This window comes from Anomaloglossus baeobatrachus, chromosome 4 (genome assembly GCF_048569485.1).
Source record: "Anomaloglossus baeobatrachus isolate aAnoBae1 chromosome 4, aAnoBae1.hap1, whole genome shotgun sequence".
In the NCBI taxonomy this organism is placed as follows: Eukaryota; Metazoa; Chordata; class Amphibia; order Anura; family Aromobatidae; genus Anomaloglossus; species Anomaloglossus baeobatrachus.
Window position 1 is genome coordinate 470,961,570 of NC_134356.1, and position 24,562 is coordinate 470,986,131.

The window sequence follows — 24,562 nt, forward strand, 5'->3', positions numbered from 1 at the left end:
AAGAAGGACCAGCAAACGCCAAGACCGTATCTTAAAACTGTTTCAGCTGCGGGATCGGACTACCAGCAGTGCCGAGCTAGCTCAGCAATGGCAGCAGGCTGGTGTGAGTGCTTCTGCATGCACTGTGAGGCGGAGACTGCTTGTGCAAGGCCTGGTTTCAAGGAGGGCAGCAAAGAAGCCACTTCTCTCCAGAAAAATCATCAGGGACCGACTGATATTCTGCAAAAGGTACAGGGAGTGGACTGCTGAGGACTGGGGTAAAGTCATTTTCTTAAATGAATCCCCTTTTCAATTGTTTGGGACATCTGGAAAACAGCTTATTAGGAGAAGAAGAGGTAAGCGCTACCACCAGTCTTGTCTCATGCAAACTGTTAAGCATCCTGAAATGATTCATGTGTGGGGTTGCTTCTCAGCCAAGGGAATCGGATCACTCACAGTCTTGCCTAAAAACACAGCCATGAATAAAGAATGGCACCAGAATGTCCTCCAAGAGCAACTTCTCCCACCTGTCCAAGAGCGGTTTGGCACCCAACAATGCCTTCTCCAGCATGATGGAGCACCTTGCCATAAAGCAAAGGTGATCACTAAATGGCTCATGGAACAAAACATAGAGATTTTGGGTCCATGGCCTGGAAACTCCCCAGATCTTAATCCCATTGAGAACTTGTGGGCAATCATCAAGAGACGGGTGGACAAACAAAAACCAACAAATTCTGGCAAAATGCAAGCATTTTTTTATGCAAGAATGGACAGCTATCAGTCAGGATATGATCCAGAAGTTGATTGAGAGCATGCCAGGGAGAATTGCAGAGGTCCTGAAGAAGAAGGGTCAACACTGCAAATATTGACTTGCTGCATTAACTCATTCTAACTGTCAATATAACCTTTTGGTACTCATAATATGATTGCAATTATATTTCTGTATGTGATGTAAACATCAGACAAACACAATTAAAAACCAGAGGGCAACAGATCATGTGAAAATATAATTTTGCTGTCATTCTCAAAACTTTTGGCCATGACTGTATATACTGGATGGTGACCGGTTCATGCAATTTCTTTATTTATCGTAAAAGATGACTGGATTATAGAAGGCAAGTAATGATTACCTATTGTAGCCTCCTACCTATTTGCTCATATATTACAAATTTGGGAACAGGGCCCTCACTTGCCTTGTGTGATATTCTGTAATGTCTGATATTTTCTGTACCTGTCCCCTCTGAATTGTAAAGTGCTGTGGAATACATTGATGCTATATTACAATTGTTATTCACAATCATTAAAATCTCCAAGACATCTCCTGTGGCTCCAGAGTAGAAAACTCCTTCAAGACTCCTCCTCCTGAAGACGTGTATCAAAACCTTCTTTCTGACAATCAGGACTCCGTTGTCACTTTGTTTTCGAGACTATTTTACAATGCTGGTTTGCATTTTGCTGTTGACACTGTATAAAGAATTGCTATTACTTTCTTAGATATTGGGTAATATCGCTTTAACGTCCATCCTATCCATAAATTAATTAATTAATTACAATATCTATTTTGATATATAGATCTCATATCCATGTACCAAATAATTTACAAGATTGGCAGGAACCTTCAATGCCGTTTCAACAAGTTTTTGCCATCCATTTACTAATTAGCTGACACACGCATAAGCACCTGGGCAGAAAACACAACAAGACCGTGCGCATCTCTCCAATCATTCTCAAAAGCATTGCTGGCACAGAAAACGTAAGAAATCAGCAAAGGACGATACAGTTACTCAAGCACATTGGCCCGAGGGAAAGAAATGATGGAGACCACAGAACCAAACCAGACATTCAACCGAACGAGTTAAATGTAATTAATCTTTGGATGCTACTCAAAATAATCCAGATTATGTACAGCATATGTTTGCATTTCCCCAGCCTTGAGCCATATGTCTAAGATCTTATTTATTCTGTAATGAAAGCTATTGGTGGTAAATGAGATATTGAGCTGGAGCTTTCCATGGTATTGGCTGTCAAACGTGATGACCTTCATTATAACCAGAAGGAGGATGGAATCTTATGTTCCTCCTCCTGTATATAAAGACATATTATACATATAAAACGTAATAATCTAAAGCCGAAAAATAAACGCTGAACCTGCCTTTAACAATGCATCTATATTTTAATCAAACTTGAAAAAGTAAAATATCTCACAAAACCCAATGTTAGATTCCAAACCGTTAACCCTCAGACCACCACCTCTTTGCTGGTGAGTGTTCAGTCCCCCATTAATCATTGGAACCTATTCATATGACCCCCACAAAAAGCACACATTTAATTCCAATCATCTATTAGTCTTAAAGGGGTGTTACACGCAGCGATACTTACACGCAGCGGAACTTACCTGCCTAGCGACGTTGCTGTTGCCGGCGAACCACCTCCTTTCTAAGGGGGCGGTTCGTGCGTCGTCACAGCGACGTCACTAAGCGGCCGCCCATTAGAAGCGGAGGGGCGGAGATGAGCGGCCGTAACATCTCGGCCACCTCCTTCCTTACGCATTGCCGGCGGCCGCAGGTAAGCTGCAGTTCGTCGTTACCGAAGTGTCAACAACGAACAACCTGCGTTCTCAACAATCACCGATTTTTTAAAAAGGAACGATGTGTCAACGATGGACGATAAGTTGAGTATTTTCCATCGTTAACGCTCGTTCCTTGCTATCACACGCAACAACGTCGCTAACGATGCCAGATGTGCGTCACAGAATCCGTGACCCCGGCGATATATCGTTAGATACGTCGTTGCGTGTAACGGGGCCTTTAAAGGATATGGACATTTTTGTTTATGCTAATAAAGTTTGTTGAAAGGCTTAAGTGCAGCCAATCAGCAAGCTTCATTGCCTGCAGAAGATGCCTGTACACTGCTGTGAATAATAAAGAAAAAAAATTATGTGAGCTCTCGCCTATTTTCGATAACCACGCAGGTAAAGCAAACAGATGGGTGCTGGTATTATCAGGTTGGGAGGGCTCATGGTTATTAAGAAATCCTGGATGTTCCGATGTAATCCAATGATGTAATGTCCCACGACACCCATCAATTCCTATGGAGCTTTGTTCAGAGAACATTCTCAGAATGAGGCTTCATGGGAGTTGATGGGCGTCATTATATCATTGGATTACATTGGAACTTGCAGGATTTCTTCTGAATTAATAAATTGGTGAACAAGGATGTGTTGGGGAGTCTTTTTTCAAATAAAACATTTATTTTCCTGTGTGTGTTTTTTAACTCTACACTTGCCAAGTTAGTAATGGAGGTATCTGATAGACGCCTATCCATTACTAACCCCTGGGCCTGATGCCAGCTGTCAATTGACAGCTGACATCAACCCAAAAAGTATTACCTCGATTGCCACTGCACCACGGCAATCGGGAACAGCTGTATAGACTAGCATAGATAAAGAGATGTTTAGAAAAGTATTTCTAAAGATCTTTTACCGTATGCTAATGAGCGAGGGGACTAGTCCCCTAGGCGTCAGTTCACCTTGCCAGTCGGCTCCATTAGCAAGTTAGTACGCCCCTGTGGGTGTGCTAACATGCTAATGAATGTGCAGCGTCACAGAATGATCTCACTCACCTCTCCGCCGCCATTGCGTCCGACGCTGGATTTCGGCTCAGTGCGCATGATCCCGGACTTTTGGTCATGCGCACTACTTCAGTTTGAAGCCAGGATGCGTACACCAGGCTTCATAGAAAGTATGACCAGAACTTAAGGGTCATGCACACTGAGCTGAAATCCAGCGTCGGACACGATCGCAGCGGAGAGGTGAGTGAGATCATCCTCTGACGTTGCACATTCATTAACATGTTAGTACACCCACAGGGGCGTACTAACATGCTAATGGAGCCAACGGGCAAAGGGAACTCACGCCCTGGGAACTAGTACCCTCGCCCCTTAGCATACGGTAAAAGATCTTTAGAAATACTTTTCTAAAGATCTCTTTATCTATGCTAGCTTATACAGAGACGGTTAGGCAGGGATTAGCAATATGCACCCAGAACTGCTCATGGTTCTGGGTGCATATTGCACCTTGACAGGTTCACTTTAAACACTATTTCCATTCCAGCTACATTTTGCATATCTGAATGTAGCACTGCAAGACTATAGAGGAAATATCATCCCTGATTACCAACCCAAGTCTAACGGTGGTGTCACACACAGCGACAACGACGTCGCTGCTACGTCACCATTTTCTGTGACGTTGCAGCGACGTCCCGTCGCTGTCGCTGTGTGTGACATCCAGCAACGAGCTGGCCCCTGCTGTGAGGTCGCCGCTCGTTGCTGAATGTCCAGCTTTATTTGTTGCTCGTCGCTCTCCCGCTGTGACGCACAGATCGCTGTGTGTGACAGCGAGAGAGCGACGAAATGAAGCAAGCAGGGAGCAGGAGCCGGCATCTGGCAGCTGCGGTAAGCTGTAACCAAGATAAACATCGGGTAACCAAGGTGGTTACCCGATATTTACCTTCGTTACCAGCCTCCGCTGCTCTCACGCTGCCAGCGCCGGCTCCTGCTCTCTGCACATGTAGCTGCAGTACACATCGTGTAATTAACCCGATGTGTACTGTAGCTAGGAGAGCAAGGAGCCAGCGCTAAGCAGTGTGCACGGCTCCCTGCTCTCTGCACATGTAGCTGCAGTACACATCGTGTAATTAACCCGATGTGTACTGTAGCTAGGAGAGCAAGGAGCCAGCGCTAAGCAGTGTGCTCGGCTCCCTGCTCTCTGCACATGTAGCTGCAGTACACATCGTGTAATTAACCCGATGTGTACTGTATCTAGGAGAGCAGGGAGCCAGCGCTAAGCAGTGTGCGCGGCTCCCTGCTCTCTGCACATGTAGCTGCAGTACACATCGTGTAATTAACCCGATGTGTACTGTAGCTAGGAGAGCAAGGAGCCAGCGCTAAGCAGTGTGCGCGGCTCCCTGCTCTCTGCACTGTGATATGTAGCTGCAGTACACATCGGGTTAATTAACCCGATGTGTACTGTAGCTAGGAGAGCAAGGAGCCAGCGCTCAGCAGTGTGCGCGGCTCCCTGCACATTTTTCAGCACAGCGACGCGTGTCGTTATGATCGCTGCTTCGGCTGCTGTGTTTGACAGCTAAGCAGCGATCATAACAGCGACTTACAAGGTCGCTGCTACGTCACAGAAAATGGTGACGTAACAGCGATGTCGTTGTCGCTGTCGCTATGTGTGAACCCAGCTTAAGATGCTTCTCAATTAGCCCTGATTATAACAATCATTTCCCATTGTAGTTCCGATCTTAGAGTGTGATGTTTGTACTCAGTAGAATTACTCTTTAAAGGGAATCATCAGCACAGATTGACTGTTCAAACCAAGTACAGATGCTCGGTGCATCATGGCGTGGCTAAACATTTAAGTGCATCTTCCCATCTGCTTCTTTTCCCACCCGTCCCTCCATCCTCCCTTGTTCCTTGATTGGCAGCTCTGGCTTCAAAGAGCCAGAGAAGGGAAGAGATAGATGGACAGATGGAAAGGTGCACTGAACTGTTTGCTCAGACCAAGGGTACACTGAACACTGGTGCTTGGTTTGAACAGTCTTGAATGTCTTTAAATAAGCCCAGGTTTATGTGTTAAATACATAAGATGTTTTTGTTTTGTTTTTTTTTTTTTTTTAAAGAAAGCCCTGGAAAGCCACCTTGAAAGATAGCAGACTAGGTTGCATTGCCTTGCTGACACATCTAAAAAAGCAAGACTGTAACTAGTACACAGTTTCTAAAATCAATGAATAGCATCAAATGGCGCCCACATTGACTCAAGACATTATCCTTCAGACGCTTCATAAAGTACTTAACGTGATACTCCACCTATGCCTGAGAAGTGTATGAATTATTTTTTTGAGGGGGATGGGTGCTATAAATGAAAATATTAATCTACGGTTTACATTGTAACCAAAGAGTTTATATAACTGGTGCCCTGTTGTTATTATCACTAAAGTATCAAAACTGGGTGGCACAGTATCAAGATGATTTGTAACAATAACATATGGATCAGAATGAAAACGTGTTTATCTGCAAATCATTTCCGTGACTGATATGCCAGCTAACCTCACTGCCATCTGGAAAGCAGAAATTTGCTGTCTCTCAAATAGAGATTAACAAAATTAAAAATACATCTCATGAGCCATCTAAATGGTCCATGGATAGTAGATAGAGTGGCATGTAAAGGTTTAAGCACCCCTGATCAAAATTACTACTATTTTAAACAGTTAGGCAAGTTGAAGATGAAAGTATCTCTAAAAAGGCATAACGTTAAAGATGACACATTTCCTTTGTGTTTTGGGCAACAACAAAAAAATATTTTCATATTTTACATTTGAAAAATTACAAAAAGGAAAATGAGCAAATGCCAAAGTTTGGGCACCCTGCATGGTTAGTACCTAGTAGCACCCCTTTTGGCAAGTATCACACCTTGTAAACACTTTTTGTAGCCAGGAGTCTTTCAATTCTTATTTGATGAATTTAAATCGGTTCTTTTTTGGAAAAGTCTTCCAGTTCTGTGAGATTCCTTGGTCGTCTTGCATGCACTGCTCTTTTGAGGTCTAGCCACACATGTTCAATAATGTTCAGATCAGGGGACTGTGAGAGCCATTGTAAAACTTTCAGCTTGAGCCTGTTAATGTTGTCTAATGTGGAATTTGACGTGTCTTTAGGATCTTTATCCATTTGTAGAAGCCATCCTCTTTTCAACTTCAGCTTTTTTATAGATGGTGTTTTGTTTGCATCAAGAATTTGTTGAAATGTCATTTAATCCTTTCTTCTCTCTGCCCGTGAAATGTTCCCCATGCCATTGGCTGCAACACAACCTCAAAGCATGATTGATTCACCCTCATGCTTAATGGTTGTAGTTATGTTCTTTTCATGAAATTCTCTGCCCTTTTTTCTCCAAACATACCTTTGATCATTATGGCCAAAGAGGCTATTTCCAAAATGCACCAGGCTTCTTTAGATATTCTTTCGCATACTTCTGATGCAGAATTTTATGGTGATGATGCAGGAGAGGTTTTGTTCTAATGACTCTGCCATGTAGGCCACATTTGTCCAGGTGTCTCTGAACACTAGAACAATGTACCACAACTCCAGGGTCTGCAAAATCTTCCTGAAGGTCTTTTGCAGTGAAGCAGGGATTCTGATTTGCCTGTTTAGCAATCCTACAAGCAGGCCTTCCAGACCTTATCTTGACCTCCGTTGTTCCCGTTAGCTGCCATTTCTTAATTACATTTCATACTGAGCAAAGGGTAACTTGAAAATGCTTTGCTATCTTCTTATAGCCTTCTCCTGCTCTGTGGCCCTCCACCACTTTCAGAGTGCTAGGTAGCTGCTTACAAGAACTCGTGGCTGCTATTTTTTGTAATAAGGTTAGAGCAGACTGAGTTTTTATAAAGCTGTGAAATTTGCATCACCTGGCCTTTCCTAATGATGACTGTGAGCAAGCCATAACCCTAAAAGACTAATTAAGGTATGATGCCTTGGTCAACGTTATCTGAGAACACAAATCTCTAAAGGTGCTCAAACGTTTGCCCATTTTCCTTTTTGTAATTTTTCAACTGTAAAAGATGAACATTTTTTTTTCACCTAAAATAATAAGAAAATTATTAATCCTTATCTTCATGCCTTTTAGAGATCATTTAATCTTCAACTTGCTTAACTGTTCACAATAGCAGTAATATTGACCAGGGGTGCCCCAACATTTACATGCCACTGTATAAAGAAAAATCAGTAGGTAATGGCCAAAATTCTGCATAGATTGCTGTAGATTGGTTACTTTAATATTTTCACTGAGAGATAATGGCAGTGAGAAAGCAAACACAAGAGCCGCCTTATCTCCAAACCACAAAAATACTAAAAATAAGAAAGAAACATTCTGAACACTTACATTGAACTCACAGAGGTCCACACTATCGAGGCTTTTGCTTCTGTGGATTCGTCCCTTTATTCTCCGTAGAGATGGCTTTCCTTGACTAGTACTGGAAGTGGCTGCATTGGGGTTCTCCGATGATGGGGTGACCCTGCAATATAACATTCATTGTGTTAAATAACGTTGACAGTAATCATAATCATTTGCTGCATTGTTGCAGCATTCATTCTAAGGTGTTAAACTTTGGGCAATTGTTCAAGGTCTTCAGCAGGCAAGACAAAAAGGATTGCCTGGTATCACTAAAAGTCACCATATAAATAAGAATAATATCTATCAAACCCATTGTTGGGCTAAGCTGACAGTCTGATGTGCATAAGAGTCTCCCAAGTCTACTCCAACGGATGACGTAATGGTAGATTAGGATCCAGCTTGTCTGATTTCGGAATGCCAAGTCTTCTGTTCTTGGCAAGATAAGCTGCCACCAGAAATGTCTGGCAGCGGCTCTCTCCTAGAGAATACAAGAGCACTCGGAAGAGGAGTCGGGAGATATAGTTGTCTGCCAAACTATCGGCTAAACTATCATTTGTCTGACAGTTATCTATTGTATATTGGGGTGCTTGCTCAGCGAGTTTACTGTTAATTTTGCATCTGGTGGTTGGATCATCTCTCGTGTTCCTTGACACCTTGGTCTTCACTTTACATCCTTGTCTCCACAATGCTGATGATATCAAGGCCTGGGTGTTCTCGTAATAGAACACTTGCACTATCATGGGCTTTGTGTGTTATTTGCATCCACCAGCTTCAGTCCAGTTATTTCTCTCCGGCTGTCTCTCACAAATATTAACACTATCCAAATATCTATCTGCCATCACATTGCGGGTGATGTTTAGGTTACTATAGAAATGTATCTGCTGTAATAACAGAAATCTCTATTCAAACTGGATCTATTTAGAAGATCTAGTGTTAAACATGTCCAGAAGTCCTTGTGAGAAGAAGAAATGGGGTTAAGCATAACAAGTCAAAAGCTTTGCACACTTCCCTTTATCGGCAGAAACAGTACCATTTAGTGTAAGCAGATTTACATGACACGTTAATGTCTATTGAAAGCAGAAGGGCTAGACAGTGCTCAATGGTAATGAGAACAAAGACAGATTATTTTTTTTCTTGCAAATTTATGCAGTAATGAATTGTAAAACACAACAAAATAAATGACTTTCTCATTATTAGAACTGTCAGTGTGTATGAAGACAAGCCCTAACATGTCACCGGTGACATACATTAGTCAAATCATCCTAAAATATTGATACTGTACACTGCATGCATGACATGCTAATGCCGAATCCAACCTGTCAATTACGTCCATATAATACACTGGAGATTACTTTAAGAATTTCCTATCTTTTTACATTTTCTAAAGAGGCTATTTTCTTTATTCTAGTTTGGGGTGCCCCACTGGGAACTGTGAGAGAACTGGACCGTCTCTTTAGTAAACGATGTATCATTGAACGGTGGACCGCCAGGGAAGTATGTGTTGGCCTCGGTCCAGTTTTATTATATTCGAAGTTACACCTTTCAGTTGAAACCAGAAGCTTACATACACTATCTAAAAAGACACATGAATGTTTTTCTCACTATCTGACATGAAATCAGAATAAACCTTTCCCGTTTTAGGTCAATTAGGAACCTTATATTTGCCAAATGCCAGAATAATGAGAGAGAATGTTTTAAAGCATTTTTTATTACGTTCTGCAAAGTTAAAAGTTTACATACATTTCATTAGTATTTGGTACCCTTGCCCTTAAAATGTATGACTTGGGTCAAACATTTTTGATATCCTTCCACAAGCTTCTTACAATAGGTGGTAGAAATTTGGGCCCATTCCTCCTAACAGAACTGGTGTAACTGAGCCATGTTTGTAGGCTGCCTTGCTCGCACCTGCCTTTTCAGCTTTGCCTATAAATTTTCAAAAGGATTGAGACCAGGGCTTTGTGATGGCCACTCCAAAACACTGACCTTGTAATCTTTAAGCTACTTTGTAACCAGTTTGGCAGTATCCTTCGGGTCACTGCTCATTTGGAAGACCCATTTCCATCTAAACTTTAAGTTCCTGGCTGATGTCTTGAGATGTTGCTTCAGTTTTGCCACATAATCTTCATTCCTCATGATGCCATCTATTTTGTGAAGTGTGTCAGTTCCCCTGGAGCAAAACAACACCACAACATGATGCTGCCACTCCTGTGTTCCCCAGTTGGGATGGTGTTCTTCGGCTTCAAAGCTTCTCCCTTTTCTTCAAAACATAATGATGATCATTATGGCCAAACAGTAAACAGTTCAATTTTAGTTTCATCAGACCACAGGAAATGTCTCCAAAAATTAAGGTTTTTGTTCCTGTGTGCATTTACAAACATTATTCTGGCTCTTATAATGTTTCTTTTTGAGTAATGGCTTCTTCCTGGCAGAGTGGTCTTTCAGCCCATGTTGATACAGCACTCGTTTCAGTGTGGATAATGACACAATTTTACCAGCTTCTGCCAGCACCTTCGCAAGGTCTTTTGCTTTTGTTCTTGGGTTAATATGCACATGTCTGACAAAAGCATGTTCATCTCTGGTACACAGAGCCCGTCTCCTTCCTAAGTGATGATGACTGGATAGTCCCATCTTGTTTGTACTTGCGTATACGTATAGTTGTTTGTACAGATAAACAAGGCACCTTCAGGTATCGGTAAATTGCACCCAATGATGAACCAAACTTGTGCAAGTCCACAATTCTTTTCCTGAGATCTTAGCTGATTTGTTTTGACTTTGCCATGATGCTACACAAAGAAACAGTGTGTTTCAGGTGTGTATTAAAATACTTCCACACATATGTGTCTAATTAACTCAGATGTTGCCAATAAACCTATCAGAAGCTTCCATAGACATGATCATATGGGCTGTCCCACATTGTGTAAAGGCATAGTACTAAAGGCCGCTTTACACGCTACGATATATCTAACAATATGTCGTCGGGGTCATGTCGTTAGTGACGGACATCCGGCCTCGTTTGACATATCGTAGCTTGTAACACAAATGAGCGACTGTGAACGAGCAAAAATACTCACTTTATCGTTGCTCGTTGACACGTCGCTCATTTTCAAAAAAATCGCACGTCCTTCTGTGCTCCGGTTGTTCATCGTTCCCGAGGCAGCAGACATCGCTCCGTGTGACACCCCGGGAACAATGAACTGCAGCTTACCTGCGTCCCACTGGCAATGCGAAGGAAAAAGGTGGGCGGGATGTTTATGTCCTGTTCATCTCCGCCCCTTCGCTTCTAATGGCCGGCCGCCGTGTGACGTCGCTGTGACGCCGAACGTCCCTCCCTCTTCAGGAAGGGGATGTTCGCCGCCCACAGCGAGGTCGTTCGGGAGGTAAGTACGTGTGACGGGGGTTACCGAGTTTGTGCGACACGGGCAACAAATTGCTCGTATCGCACAAACGATGGGTGCGATTGCACATGCGAACGCACGTTAAATTGATACATGTAAAGCAGGCTGTAGTGTATGTAAACTGTTGACTTTGTAGAAAGTATTAAAAATGCCTTAAAACAATCTCTCTCTCATTATTCTGGCATTTGGCAAATATAAATAATATTGGTAATCCTAATTGACCTAAAATGAGAAAGGTTTTTTCTAATTTCATGGAAGTTAGTGAGAAAAACATGCATATGTGTCTTTTTAGATAGTGTATGTAAACTTCTCGTTTCAACTGTATATTGAGGTAGAAAATGGTTCTCCCGTGCTGCCGATTCAGCGATGAGTAGGATAAAATTGAACAGGTTTTATTTATCTACGAGGCGATGCAGCCTCTTCTGCAGGATAAAACCATAATGTGAAACAAGCAGTGGACAACTGTTATATGAATGAAAGGTGCAGTAAAAATGCTGAAATGGACATGCTACTATTTGGCAAAAAATATAACAAGTTTTAAAATATGTGGGAAAAATAAACACAGCATGTGTATGAGATGCCAGAAGGCTTATTGATTATGCTGGTAATATAAAACACTGAGCAAAACAGCAAAAATGCTGTAAAAACGCCATGCGTGAACATACCATGTGAGCTGATTTATGAGGGTAGTACTATTGCTGGTGTGTAACTAGCAAGCTCTGTGCCTCAATGTTGTGTGTAACTGCCAAGACTGTAACCAATAAACTGATTACATTGTGCTAAATAACAGTCTGAGTAACCAGCTGATCACTCAATATTTCTGAAACAGGAATTATCTGATTGCCAAGTCGGCGTCATTTTAAAAAAGAGTTGTCGACGTGAGACAATCCCTTTAAGTGCAAATTTTATTCATACACCTAATAGTGAGTGAGTGAAAGTGAACATACAGAAAGAATTGAATCAGGTGCGAAGAAACACATAAATCCCAGCAGTATTCACCAGCAGTGTGAGGTATGGGATTAATCACAGAACTAAGAAGACTTTTATTTTACATCGTATTCTAATACCCTCAGTGGGATCTTTTCTTCCAGTAATTATTACTGGTTGCCTTTATTTCATCAAAGTCGTGTCAGTCATATTCCTCACTTGCATTTTATTCCTGTTCTTTATTTGCATTAAGCAACTTTAAAACCATTTTTGAAATTATTATAAGATTTTCTACTGAATATAACATTTTGAAGATATAACTGCACCACACTGCCAAAAGAAAGCCTTAGTAGTTATAATGCATAAATCTGTGCAATCTACCGATTATTGAAGCCATTAAAGTAGAACTGGGAAATTACCGAGCTACTGTGAGTAACTAATGATGACACCCTAGAAGCCTCTAGACGTGCCAGAGGCCAAGAAGATGACCACAAAGCAAACACGGAAATCCAGGGTTCGGTGGCCTGCTAATGTCTATAATTAGTAAAGAAAGGAATAACAAAAAACATTCGAAGACCAACAATATAATAAAGAGAAGAGCATATTCTGTATCTACAGGGCGCTCAACATTTTACTTGTTAAAAGAAGTTTGTCCTATTACCGTTACCACCTCTAATACAGCCTGGAGCAATTTTGCAGGTTAGATAAAATCTTTTTGTTTTATCTTATTAAAATATTGGAGTGTTTCGTAAGTACATTCTTTTTTTTTTTTTCTTTACCACTGAAAGGGTTTTGACATTATAATGGTAAGGCTACACAGTGATTTCGGCCGTGAACACTGTCACCCCACTGAAGTTCACTCAGTGCCGCTGACACATCATGGAGCTTACAGAAGTAAATGGGGGTCACGGTATGACCTAAAGTACTGCGCCAAGCAAGTTGCAAGAAATCCTATCAAGTCTGATTTTTTGTGACTTGCTTGTAGCGATAGCCTCAATGTAGCAGCTGAACGGAACGAATTTAAGTTGCACGACAACTGTCTCATTCAAAGTCGCTGTTTAGCCCTAGAATTAACATCACTATTAATTATTGCCTATGTTAGAGGTAAAATAATTTTCACAGTGCGTGAAAACAGGATTCAGATGAACCCTGGGCAGTCATAGACAGTCAAGATATGAACAGAGTTTAAATGACCTCCATGCTGGAGTGTAACGATCAGGGTTGCAAAGGTCACCACTGCGATCGGGCATGGAGAGGGCTACCGTGCCCAGCGCCTACGTCAGCTGGATGTACTTTCGAGGATGCAAAATCCATCTGAAATCCATTGCTACACAGAAACTCGTTGGATTCTTGCACTGCAAGACATGCTGCAGGCCAGAGGCTCGCAGCTGACATGCCCGTGACTGGAGGCACATAGCAGTGACGTCATGCATTGCCGTAGCAGGCATGCCGACGTCAGCTCATGATCACTGCACTGGCTACAAAAGAGGAAACTGGGGGACGTGGGAGCCAGGGAAGGTGAGTAGAATGTTTTTGTTTTTTTTACAGGCAGAACGGGAAACATATAACCAGGAAGAGGTCCAGGATAAGCACATATAACCGAGGATAGGGGACATATATACAGGATGGGATACATATATACAGGGAACATATATATATAAGAAAAGACCCATGACGGGAGACATTTATACCATGATGGGATACATATTTACTTGGAAAGGGCCCAGGATAGGGACATATTTACCAGGAAAGGGCCCAAGATGGGAACATATATACCTGAATGTGGTACATATTTACCAGAAAGGGACCCAGGATGGGTACATATATACCAATATGGTGGACATTTATACAAGAATGGGGGACATATTTACGAGGATGGGGAATAGGATGGGAAATATATATTACATGATAGAGGACATTTATACCAGGAAGGGGCTCAGGATGGAAGACATATACCAGGATGAGAGACATATTTACCAGATTAGGGGATATATAGATATATACCAGGATGAAATAAAATGATAATACATAATGAAAGGGGAGGTGGGATAACCAATATGTTATTATAGGATTTAGAATGCTACAAGGGCCCATACATCTGACTAACGTGGTGTGGGAGGGGAAAAAGGGGGACAGGTCCAAATTTTGCACCAGGACCTATCAGACTCTAGTTACGCTTTTGCCTCCTTGTGTGCTGTTTTCTGAAGGTATCCATCTTTTAAGACAAGCCCAGATATAGAGATGCCTTTGGATGTGTGAATTCCATTTTATAGGGATACTGAAAGAACCCCAGGACAAAAGCCGAGATGAAGCACTTTCCTCATGAGAACTGCGCTGTTTAAGGGCTCTTTCACACGTCCAAATTTAAACATATACAGTACTTGAAAAAACAGTACTTGTGTCCGCAGGATTTTGGATCAGTGTGCCGCCCAAGCGTCTGTTTTTACCAGCAGTGTGTCACCATTGTGTTTCCAGTATGGATAAAGAAAGAAAGAATTACAAAGCTTCTCTTGGTGCTTTGTAATAATAAACACCTACAGCACACATATTGTACAGTAACGCCATCCATGTGCCATACATGTTTTTCAGAGACCCACAGACTTGTATTGACCTTTGTTCCATGTGGTTTGCACGGGCACATGGTCCGTGTTAGAACACAGACAGGTGAGTGACCCCATAGGTAATAATGGGTATGTGTGGAATCTGTCAAAAAATGGATGACATACTACCTGGAAACACGGATGTGTGAAGGAAGCTTAAGGCCCACTTCAGACATGTGTATAAAACATGCATGTGAAAAACCGGTACCAATGCCATCGGTGTTTCATCCGTGTTTTTTCGGTATGGATAAAGAAGAAATGGAATTACAAAGCTTCTTCTATACTTTGCAATGTTAAACACTTACAGCATACAGACAGCACCCAGATGTTATCCATGTGTTGTACGTGTTTTTCACGGACTCATGGAACTGTATTAGCCTTTGTCATCTGTGCTACTGGAAAAAAAAGGACATGTCTCCATGTGGTTCATACACAGACACGGACATGTGAAAACATGGACATGTGACGATCACCATAATTTATAATGGCTACGTATGGTGTCCGTGAAAAGAAAAATGTATGCCATATGTACTGGAAACACATACATATGAAGAAGGCCTAAAAGAGGACACTATAAAGAGGACATCAGCAACCAGTTGCAAAGCTGCATTTTTAGTAGCTAGGCAATGAACTGCAGATAGCAATAAACACAGATCAAAAATAAAGGATGTTTATCAAGACAGCATTTGCTTAACTTCAAATTAACCTATTTCCCAGCTTGTTTACTGGCTGCAATGCCCAAACTGACCACATACTAAAACTCCAGGTCAGGAGACCTGCTGTCAGTCCAGGCATTGTGATTCAGACAATGAGATATCGCACATGAACCCTTCATTGTAAAATGAACACTAAAGTTTTTTGGCGCATAGCCAAAATTGAGTTCAGAAAGTGGACAAATATGTGTCACGGGGTCCTTCTCCCCTGTCACACCATCAACAGAGCGAGAGATGAGTGAGTAATCCAACGCATATTTATTCCAAGCAATCCAGAATGTCCATCAAATAATCCACAAAACAGAGGGTAAAATTAGTAAAGAAACATGAATATAGTCCAGAAAGCGATAAATAAATGTCCATGTCTCTCTGAGAAGCCACAGATTCCCTCAGAGGTTCAAACTTCTTCCTTCTCTCTTCAAGTTCCCAACAGACTGACTGAATCTCCCAGGTAAGCAGAGAGGTTACAGTAGGTGGCCCACCTCCTCCCACACCCAGGGATGGAAGCGCCTCAAGAGGTTATAACCTTGCACTACAGGGAGTGATTAATTACAAACAATACAATGTACACAGAAGGAGTACAAATAATGGACAGTGAACCAAGCCCAAACATTAACACACAAAATGATATACAATCCACAATATTCCACCATCACAATATGCCCTTCTTTTATATTTCCCATTCATTTTGAATTCAACTTATGGTTTTGGCTTCAAAAACGGCATAAAAAATTGCATTGCAGTTTTCCAAATTATGCAGTCTGTAAAACCACCACTCTAAAGGCCCTTTCACTAAGCCATCCATGTGACACGTACCAGAATAAAATGCATTCAAGAAATTGATGATTTTTACCGTATGTGTCATAGATGTGCAAAGATGATAGATAGATAGATAGATAGATACAAATTTCTATTAATTAAATGAAAAAAAAAGATAACTTAGAGTCACCTCATTTTTGATAACCAGGAAAGCTAAACCAGAAAACCATGAGCTGATATTATCAGACTGGGGCCTTCTAATTCTGACACTTTGCCTCGGCTCTTCTCATTGCCCTGGTGCTTTGGCAATCAGTATAATGATTTTTGGGGTTGGTGTCTGTTGTTTATTAGCCAAAAACACAGCTAGCATCAATCCGTGGTTATAGAAATGGAGAAGTGTATATGAGACACCCCCATTACTAATCCAATAATATAAAAAGAGACATACCCACAAAAATATTTTAATGTATTGAAATAAACACTCTTGAAATTTCCCCTTGTTCATGCACCAGAACCGCTGTAAAGAATCAGAACTGGAATGGGCCCAATAACTACGGACCTTCCCAGCCTGATAATATCAGCTCACAGCTGTCTACTTTACCTTTACTGGTAATCAAAAATAGGGGGTACCCCACATTGTTTTTTACATTTAATTATTTATTTGGTTAATAGAAAGCTATACAAACTATCTATTGTAAAAGCAATGTCTACAAGGACACAGATTCGGCATATACCACAGGACTTCTCTGTGGGCAAGGCCATGAATGGATTGGCAGCATCAGAGGAGAAAAAGAAAACGCCCACAAAGAAGTGCTGTGGTATACGCGCAGTTGGCTAATGGGAAAATTTGCACTTTTATTATCTGGAGGCATGACTTTGGGACAGAGAGGCACAGATAAAAAAAACAAAACTATTTCACAATCAATGCAATAGGCAATTAGATGACATTCTAAGTTTAAATAAAAAAAATACCATGAAGGGTCCTCAAACAGAGAGTACTAAACAGCTGAAAAATTGGTAAAACTGAATAGTATCCATTGAATAATAATAGGGGCCCAACTATAACGGTCTGCAATCAAACCCGGGCTCTAGAAACTAGAGGGGCCCAAAAGGTCCCTTTGTCTCGTATAAAAAGATTATTACTATAAAAAGTGTTGTTCAGGCTGGAGTTCAGGTCTGCAATCACTCTATGTGACTGAAGACTTTTGAATCCTAAATGCGTGCACAGTGCGCGCTGTCAGGGTTCTACTGTGCTAAAACCAGGAGCAGTTATGTGACTGCAAGTATGCGTTTGCATAGTTCTGGCCACATTTATGTGTATTGAGAGAGGCTGTGCGCATCTAGTTAGCACATGACCACATGTATACAGTCATAGTCAAAAGTTTTGAGAATGACACCAAAATTATATTTTCACATGATCTGTTGCCCTCTGGTTTTTAATTGTGTTTGTCTGATGTTTACATCACATACAGAAATATAATTGCAATCATATTATGAGTACCAAAAGGTTATATTGACAGAATGAGTTAATGCTGCAAGTCAATATTTGCAGTGTTGACCCTTCTTCTTCAGGAGCTCTGCAATTCTCCCTGGCATGCTCTCAATCAACTTCTGGATCAAATCTTGACTGATAGCTGTCCATTCTTGCATAAGCAATGCTTGCATTTTGCCAGAATTTGTTGGTTTTTGTTTGTCCACCCGTCTCTTGATGATTGCCCACAAGTTCTCAATGGGATTAAGATCTGGGGAGTTTCCAGGCCATGGACCCAAAATCTCTATGTTTTGTTCCATGAGCCATTTAGTGATCACCTTTGCTTTATGGCAAGGTGCTCCATCATGCTGGAAAAGGCATTGTTGGGCGCCAAACTGCTCTTGGACAGTTGGGAGAAGTTGCTCTTGGAGGACATTCTGGTACCATTCTTTATTCATGGCTGTGTTTTTAGGCAAGACTGTGAGTGAGCCGATTCCCTTGGCTGAGAAGCAACCCCACACATGAATCGTTTCAGGATGCTTAACAGTTGGCATGAGACAAGACTGGTGGTAGCGCTCACCTCTTCTTCTCCTAATAAGCTGTTTTCCAGATGTCCCAAACAATTGAAAAGGGGATTCATCTGAGAAAATGACTTTACCCCAGTCCTCAGCAGTCCACTCCCTGTACTTTTTTAAGAATATCAGTCGGTCCCTGATGTTTTTGCTGGAGAGAAGTGGCTTCTTTGCTGCCCTCCTTGAAACCAGGCCTTGCTCAAGCAGTCTCTGCCTCACAGTGCATGCAGAAGCACTCACACCAGCCTGCTGCCATTGCTGAGCTAGCTCGGCACTGCTGGTAGTCCGATCACGCAGCTGAAACAGTTTTAAGATACGGTCCTGGCGTTTGCTGGTTCTTCTTGGGCGCCCTGGAGCCTTTTTGGCAACAATGGAAGCTCTCTCCTTGAAGTTCTTGATGATGCGATAGATTGCTGACTGAGGTGCAATCTTTGTAGCTGCGATACTCTTCCCTGTTAGGCCATTTTTGTGCAGAACAATGATGGTTGCACGTGTTTCTTTAGAGATAACCATGGTTAACTGAAGAGAAACAATGATACCAAGCACCAGCCTCCTTTTAAAGTTTCCAGTGGTGTCATTCTTATTTAATCATGACTGATTGATCGCCAGCCCTGTCCTCATCAACACCCACACCTGTGTTAATGGAACAATCACTATAACAATGTTAGCTGCTCCTTTTAAGGCAGGAATGCAATGATGTTGAAATGTGTTTTGGGGGTTAAAGTTCATTTTCTTAGCCAATATTGACTTTGCCAATCGCTATTAAGCTGATCACTCTTTATGACATTCTGGAGTATATGCAAATTGCCATTAGAAAAACTTAAGCAGTAGACTTTGTAAAAATTAATATTTGTAGCATTCTCAAAACTTTTGGCCATGACTGTAGAAATCGTATACTTACAGTCATTCATCCACCTGCTCCGGCCATTGGAGAATCCTGACAGTGTGCACTGTGGGGATTTGCAAGTCATAGAGTGACTGCAGACTTGAAACTCAAGCCTGGCCAACCCCTGCTGGAGATTTTGCATTGGGGTCCACAAGCTACAATTTACACCATTGTTTAGTAGATGTGCATGTTGAAGGGTAAAAATGTACAGGCAGATTTCCTCGTTATGAGCTTACATCAGACACAAATGACACAATATTCCACAGTAAATCTACAGAAGGTTCTTTTGTTAAATTTGCGGCAGAACAGAGGGGAGTTTGTCTCAGGAATTGGAAGCTGATGATGGACACAGAATCAATAACAAACTGGCCTCACTCGGTCTAAAAAAAGTATATCTTGCAGAAAAAAAGAGCTCAATATACATTGCCTCTCAAGAGCCTGTATATTTATATCTGCAAACTGTCAAATGTTAATTACGTTAGTTTGATAGAAGTAGACTAAAAGGAGAAGTGTTTATGTTCTTCCTGGGATATTATGTTCGGTAACCAGAACTGTGCTGTCAGCCATTCCTAGAGGTATACAAGGAGCGCTGATGTAGCAATCTGCATCCCGTACCTAGGGACATTCAAAAATTCCTGTCCAATAGAAGAAAGAAGCTTCAATGGCACCATTCACACTACAAAAATGAATGAAGAAATGAAGCGCTTGGATATGCAGAAAGAATTGTATGCCTTTGTGCACATGTTGTGTATTTGTACAGCACCTTTTTTTGCACCAATAAAGAAAAAGATCAAGATTAAACCAACTTGTGTCCTTGCAAACCTGTCTTTGGGGAAATATACAGTGTGCCGGAGTTATTCTTCCTTTCAAAATTGGATATTGACTGAACAGAATTAAAACAATTTTTATAGCACAATGTACTGAATTAAATTTTTCTTCCAGTGCCCAACTTTTTTTTCATAGACAAACTGAAAAACGATACTATATTATTACAATTAAAAGTGGTGTCTAAAGGTGACAATGAACACAGCATTTACTGTGATCTATACAATAATGATAATATTGTAATCTGTACATTCTTCTCCAATTTAAATGATAAATGTAGAAAAGCAAAGATATATCATCAATATGGACACTGATACAATTAGTCAGTGTCCACCTCTATGTACTCAGATCTGCCTGGATAAACAATAAAGGGGCGTTCTGCGAACTGGTGGTTGGAACATCACCAATCACAAATGCTTGGTCTATCATTATAGGTCATAACTTCAAGGACTCAGAGAACACATTTATCTTTACATAACATAATATTAAAAAAGGTGTTAATACTCTGTTGAACCAGAATTGAGTTTCAATATCATGTGAATGTAAGAATGCAAAGTAAAATCTAAGCGGGAAAAAGTGGCTTTAGCAACCAATAAAAATCTATCTACTTTATTAGGTCATTACAAAAACAGAAACTAGATCCCTAGTATAAATATGGGTTTGTCAAGCTTTCATGCATCTGGTGAACATGGGCATCACGTTGGTCAATACTTATGGACTGAATGAAAGCCCTCGTGGGCAGGGCCCTCCCTACTTCTGTGCCGGTTAATCCTCTTTGTATTCAATATACACATTCTGGACGTGTCTATCAAATGTTTTTCCTTTTTTCCTTTGAAGAAACAAGTTTGAATATTGTGATACAAAACAAAAAATATAATAAACTTTCTCCCACCAGATTCTGCTCCAGCCCTGGGTCAGTGCTCCCATTTTAGTTTGACTGAGTAGAGAGGTACATGTCAGTTCCTGTCTTCAGCTTTGCCTGAAAGCATTTCTGTTTGACTCTCCTGAAACTAACCCAGTTTGCCTCTACTTTATCCTGATCTCTGCTCTCCTGACCTCGGTTCCATTTCTTGAACCTGTGCTGCCCACCCTGACCTTGGATCGTCTGAACGATCGTCTGATCCTGGTCCATGGCACATTGGGTCCATTCCTAGTAGCCATTACAGTATTCTGAGGCTTTAGACCCCGCTGACAAATTGGAATTCGGTGATGCCAAATCCTGTATGAAGAAGTCCGTTCTCAAGGGGAGTTTCAGAATCAGCTTTTATAGGCAAATAATATGATGGCGACTCAGCTGCAGGATTTCGCCACCTCTGTTTCCTCTCAATCTCATGCCTCAACTGTGTCTGGTCATCTTCCCTCAGAACCAGAACCTTCTCTAGGAGACTCTCCTAATGTTCCAGTTTCTAATGGCATAGCTAAGCTCCAGCTGCCACTTTCTTCACATTATGATGAAGATCCCAAGCAGAGTCATGCCTTTCTTAACCAGTGCTGGATCCATTTTACTCTGCATGCTTATATTTTACGTTTGACCAAACCAAGGCTGCATTTGTGGTTTTTCTAATGTTCGGTTAAGCCCTTGCCTGGGTAAATCTTATTTGAGAGCATGGAGATTCAGAGACCCATGATTTCGGATGGTTTATGGAGATGCTCCAAGCAGTGTTTGAGGCTCGTGGCTGCACTTCCCACGTGGCCTCGTCCCTTTTCCCTCTGATACAGGACGAGGACATTGTGGCTCAGTATTGTTTTTGCCTTTCTATCCTGCCTGCGGAGCTGGCTTGGAATGATGAAGCCCTAGTGGCGACCTTCTGGCAGTGTCTGTCCAGTTGTATTAAGGATGAATTGGCTGGCATAGATCTACCATCTTCCCTGGATGACCTGGTACACCTGGCTTCTAGGACTGACCTTCAATGACCGTGGCGAGGAACAGGCTTAAGAGTCTTTTCGAATTCAAGAACACTTTTACCTTCCTGTCTCTGTTATAGAGCCAATGCAGGTCTAGCGAGCCCAACTTTCTGTGTAAGAGCATAAACTGTGTGCATATATTATGGAAGCAAAGGGCATTATGTTCGTCAGTGTAATATAAGGCCAGGAAAACTGCAGCACTTAGGTTTGGTAGGAGAGAGGAACCTAGGAGGGAATGTTTATCCTCCAGAACTTTTGTCAGAGGTTTCCCTGTCTTTGGGGGAGAGGTCTCTTTCCACAGAAGCACATTTAGACTGTGGATCCACTGCTAACTTCATCCATAACGATTTGGTTTGTCAGCTTCAGCTCCCTACACAATGGACAGATAAACCCATGGTTATTAGCGCAATGGACTGCTTTTGGTGGAGCATGTCCGATATATCACGACGCCAGTCAAGTTGCAGGTTGGAGGCCTGGATTCCAAAAAACTATTTTGTTGTCTGTGTTACCCAGATCCATGAATTCCGTTCTTATGCGTCTCACCTGAAAGCGTGTTCATTCACCAGTCATCGACTGGTCCATCAGAAGGTGCTTCCCTGGGGACTGTATTGTGCTGCCAACTGCCTCTCCAAGGTCATGCTAAGACTTGGCCCTCAGTGTCTTCGAACCTTGCTGTCTGTTCATTATTGTGCAATGTTGAAGTACTTCCAAGAGAACGTAGCCATGTCCCAGATAAACTCAAAGGCAGACAAGAAGAGAGGTCCTCCTGCCTCTACTTCTGTCCCTGAGGAGCTTGCTGTGAACAACTGCACCCCTAGAATTCCTGAAGGATATCTCCGTCGGCTTGGCCAAACAGATGGGGCACAAGGGAGGGGTACTGTCATTTATTAAATAGCTCCTCCCTTCACAACTTTGCCTGAGTATAGGTACTTGTCAGTTCCTGCCTTGAGTTCTGCCTGAAAGCATTTCTGTTTGACTTTCCTGAAATTGATCCTACTTACCTCCAAGTTATCCCAATCTCATCTCTCCTGACCTTGACTCTATTTCCTGAACCTGTGCTACCTGCCCTGACCTCGGATCGTCAGTCTGACCATTTCTTTGCCTTCGCCCAACTGTACTTCGTTTCTGAATCACTGACCCTGTGGTTAGCTGCTGCAGTGCCAAGGACTATTCTGGAATGGTACCTGGTGACTACAGGCAGCCAAACCTATCCTCACCATTAGTGATGAGCAAACCCATGGGTATTCGAGTTTGCCGACAAGCACAAGAAAAAAAAGGGGGGGCTGCAAATGGAAGTTAAATGGTAGAAAGAGCAGGATAATTATATAAACCGTGTTTCCCTGAGGATCACACTTCAGTCAGACTCTCTTCCTGGCCCACTAATTAAGCTTTAACAATATCCACTGTTTCCCCGCCCACCCTCTGTGCCAGTGTATGTGATTGGTTGCAGACTGCTATACACGCCCTCCAGCCTATGTCTACATCCTGTGATTGGTTGCAGTCAGTCAATTTGCTTTATAATAGTGTAAAAATAAATAAGTAATTTTAAAAAAAATGACGTAGGCTTGCTCCATATTTTGATAGCCAGCACGGGTAAATCAACAGCTTAAGGGGGGGCTTTACACGTTGCGACATCGCTTCTGAAATATCGTCGGGGTCACATCGTTAGTGACGCACATCCGGCGCCAGTAACGACATCGCAACATGTAAATCCTAGATGCGCCGATAAACGATCGCAAAAGCGTCGAAAATCGGTGATCTGTGTAGCGTCGGTCATTTTCATAATGTCGGGCCGACCGCAGGTACGATGTTGTTTGTCGCTCCTGCGGCAGCACACATCGCTATGTGTAAACCCGCAGGAGCGACAAACATCACCTTACCTGCGTCCCGATGGCAATGCGGAAAGAAAGAGGTAGGCGGGATGTTATGTCTCGCTCATCTCCGCCCCTCCGCTTCTATTGGCCGGCCGATTAGTGACGTCGCGGTGATGTCGCTGTTACGCAAATGCACCTCCCCCTTGAAGGAGGGATTGTTCGGCGGTCACAGCGACGTCGCCGACCAGGGTATGTGCGTGTGATGCTGCCGTAGCGATGTTTGCTACGGCAGCAATCACCACATATCGCATGTGCGACGGGGGCGGGTGCTATCGCGCTCGGCATCACTAGCCGATGCTAGCGATGTCGCAACGTGTAAAGTACCCCTTAGGCTGTATCCCCCACTTGTAAACTTTACAATGACTGAATATCAAAATTGAGAGGGAAAAAAAATGTAGTGTTCACCCAGTTGATATCCAGCCACGGTAAAGCAGACAGGTGGTAATATCAGGATGGGAGGAGCCATGGTTATTGGTCACCCCTGGTTTTGAAGCAGCTTACTGCGAGGAGATGCAGATTTGGTACAAAAATGTTTGCCACAGATTTCTGCATCAAATTTGCATCTCCTGGTAGAAAACTGCACTGAAACAGCGTCAAAACTGCTGTTTTTGTGTGATTTTTTTTTGCCAGGAGATGCAGATTTGATGCTGAAATTTATACACCAAATTCCTGCATCAAATCTGCATCTCCTAGCAAAACAATCTATCA

General features: G+C 42.1%; 1 protein-coding gene across 14 annotated transcripts in view; it reads right to left on the minus strand.

Annotated features, from left to right (window-relative positions):
• Positions 1 to 24,562, minus strand: part of TJP1 (tight junction protein 1) — a 739,774-nt gene that overhangs the window by 486,118 nt on the left and 229,094 nt on the right. For all 14 annotated transcript variants that reach the window (XM_075345691.1, XM_075345702.1, XM_075345705.1 and 11 more), the window contains exon 2: positions 7,916 to 8,048. In XM_075345691.1, the coding sequence (XP_075201806.1) occupies positions 7,916 to 8,048 (133 nt within the window). The remainder of the gene's footprint in view (positions 1 to 7,915; positions 8,049 to 24,562) is intronic.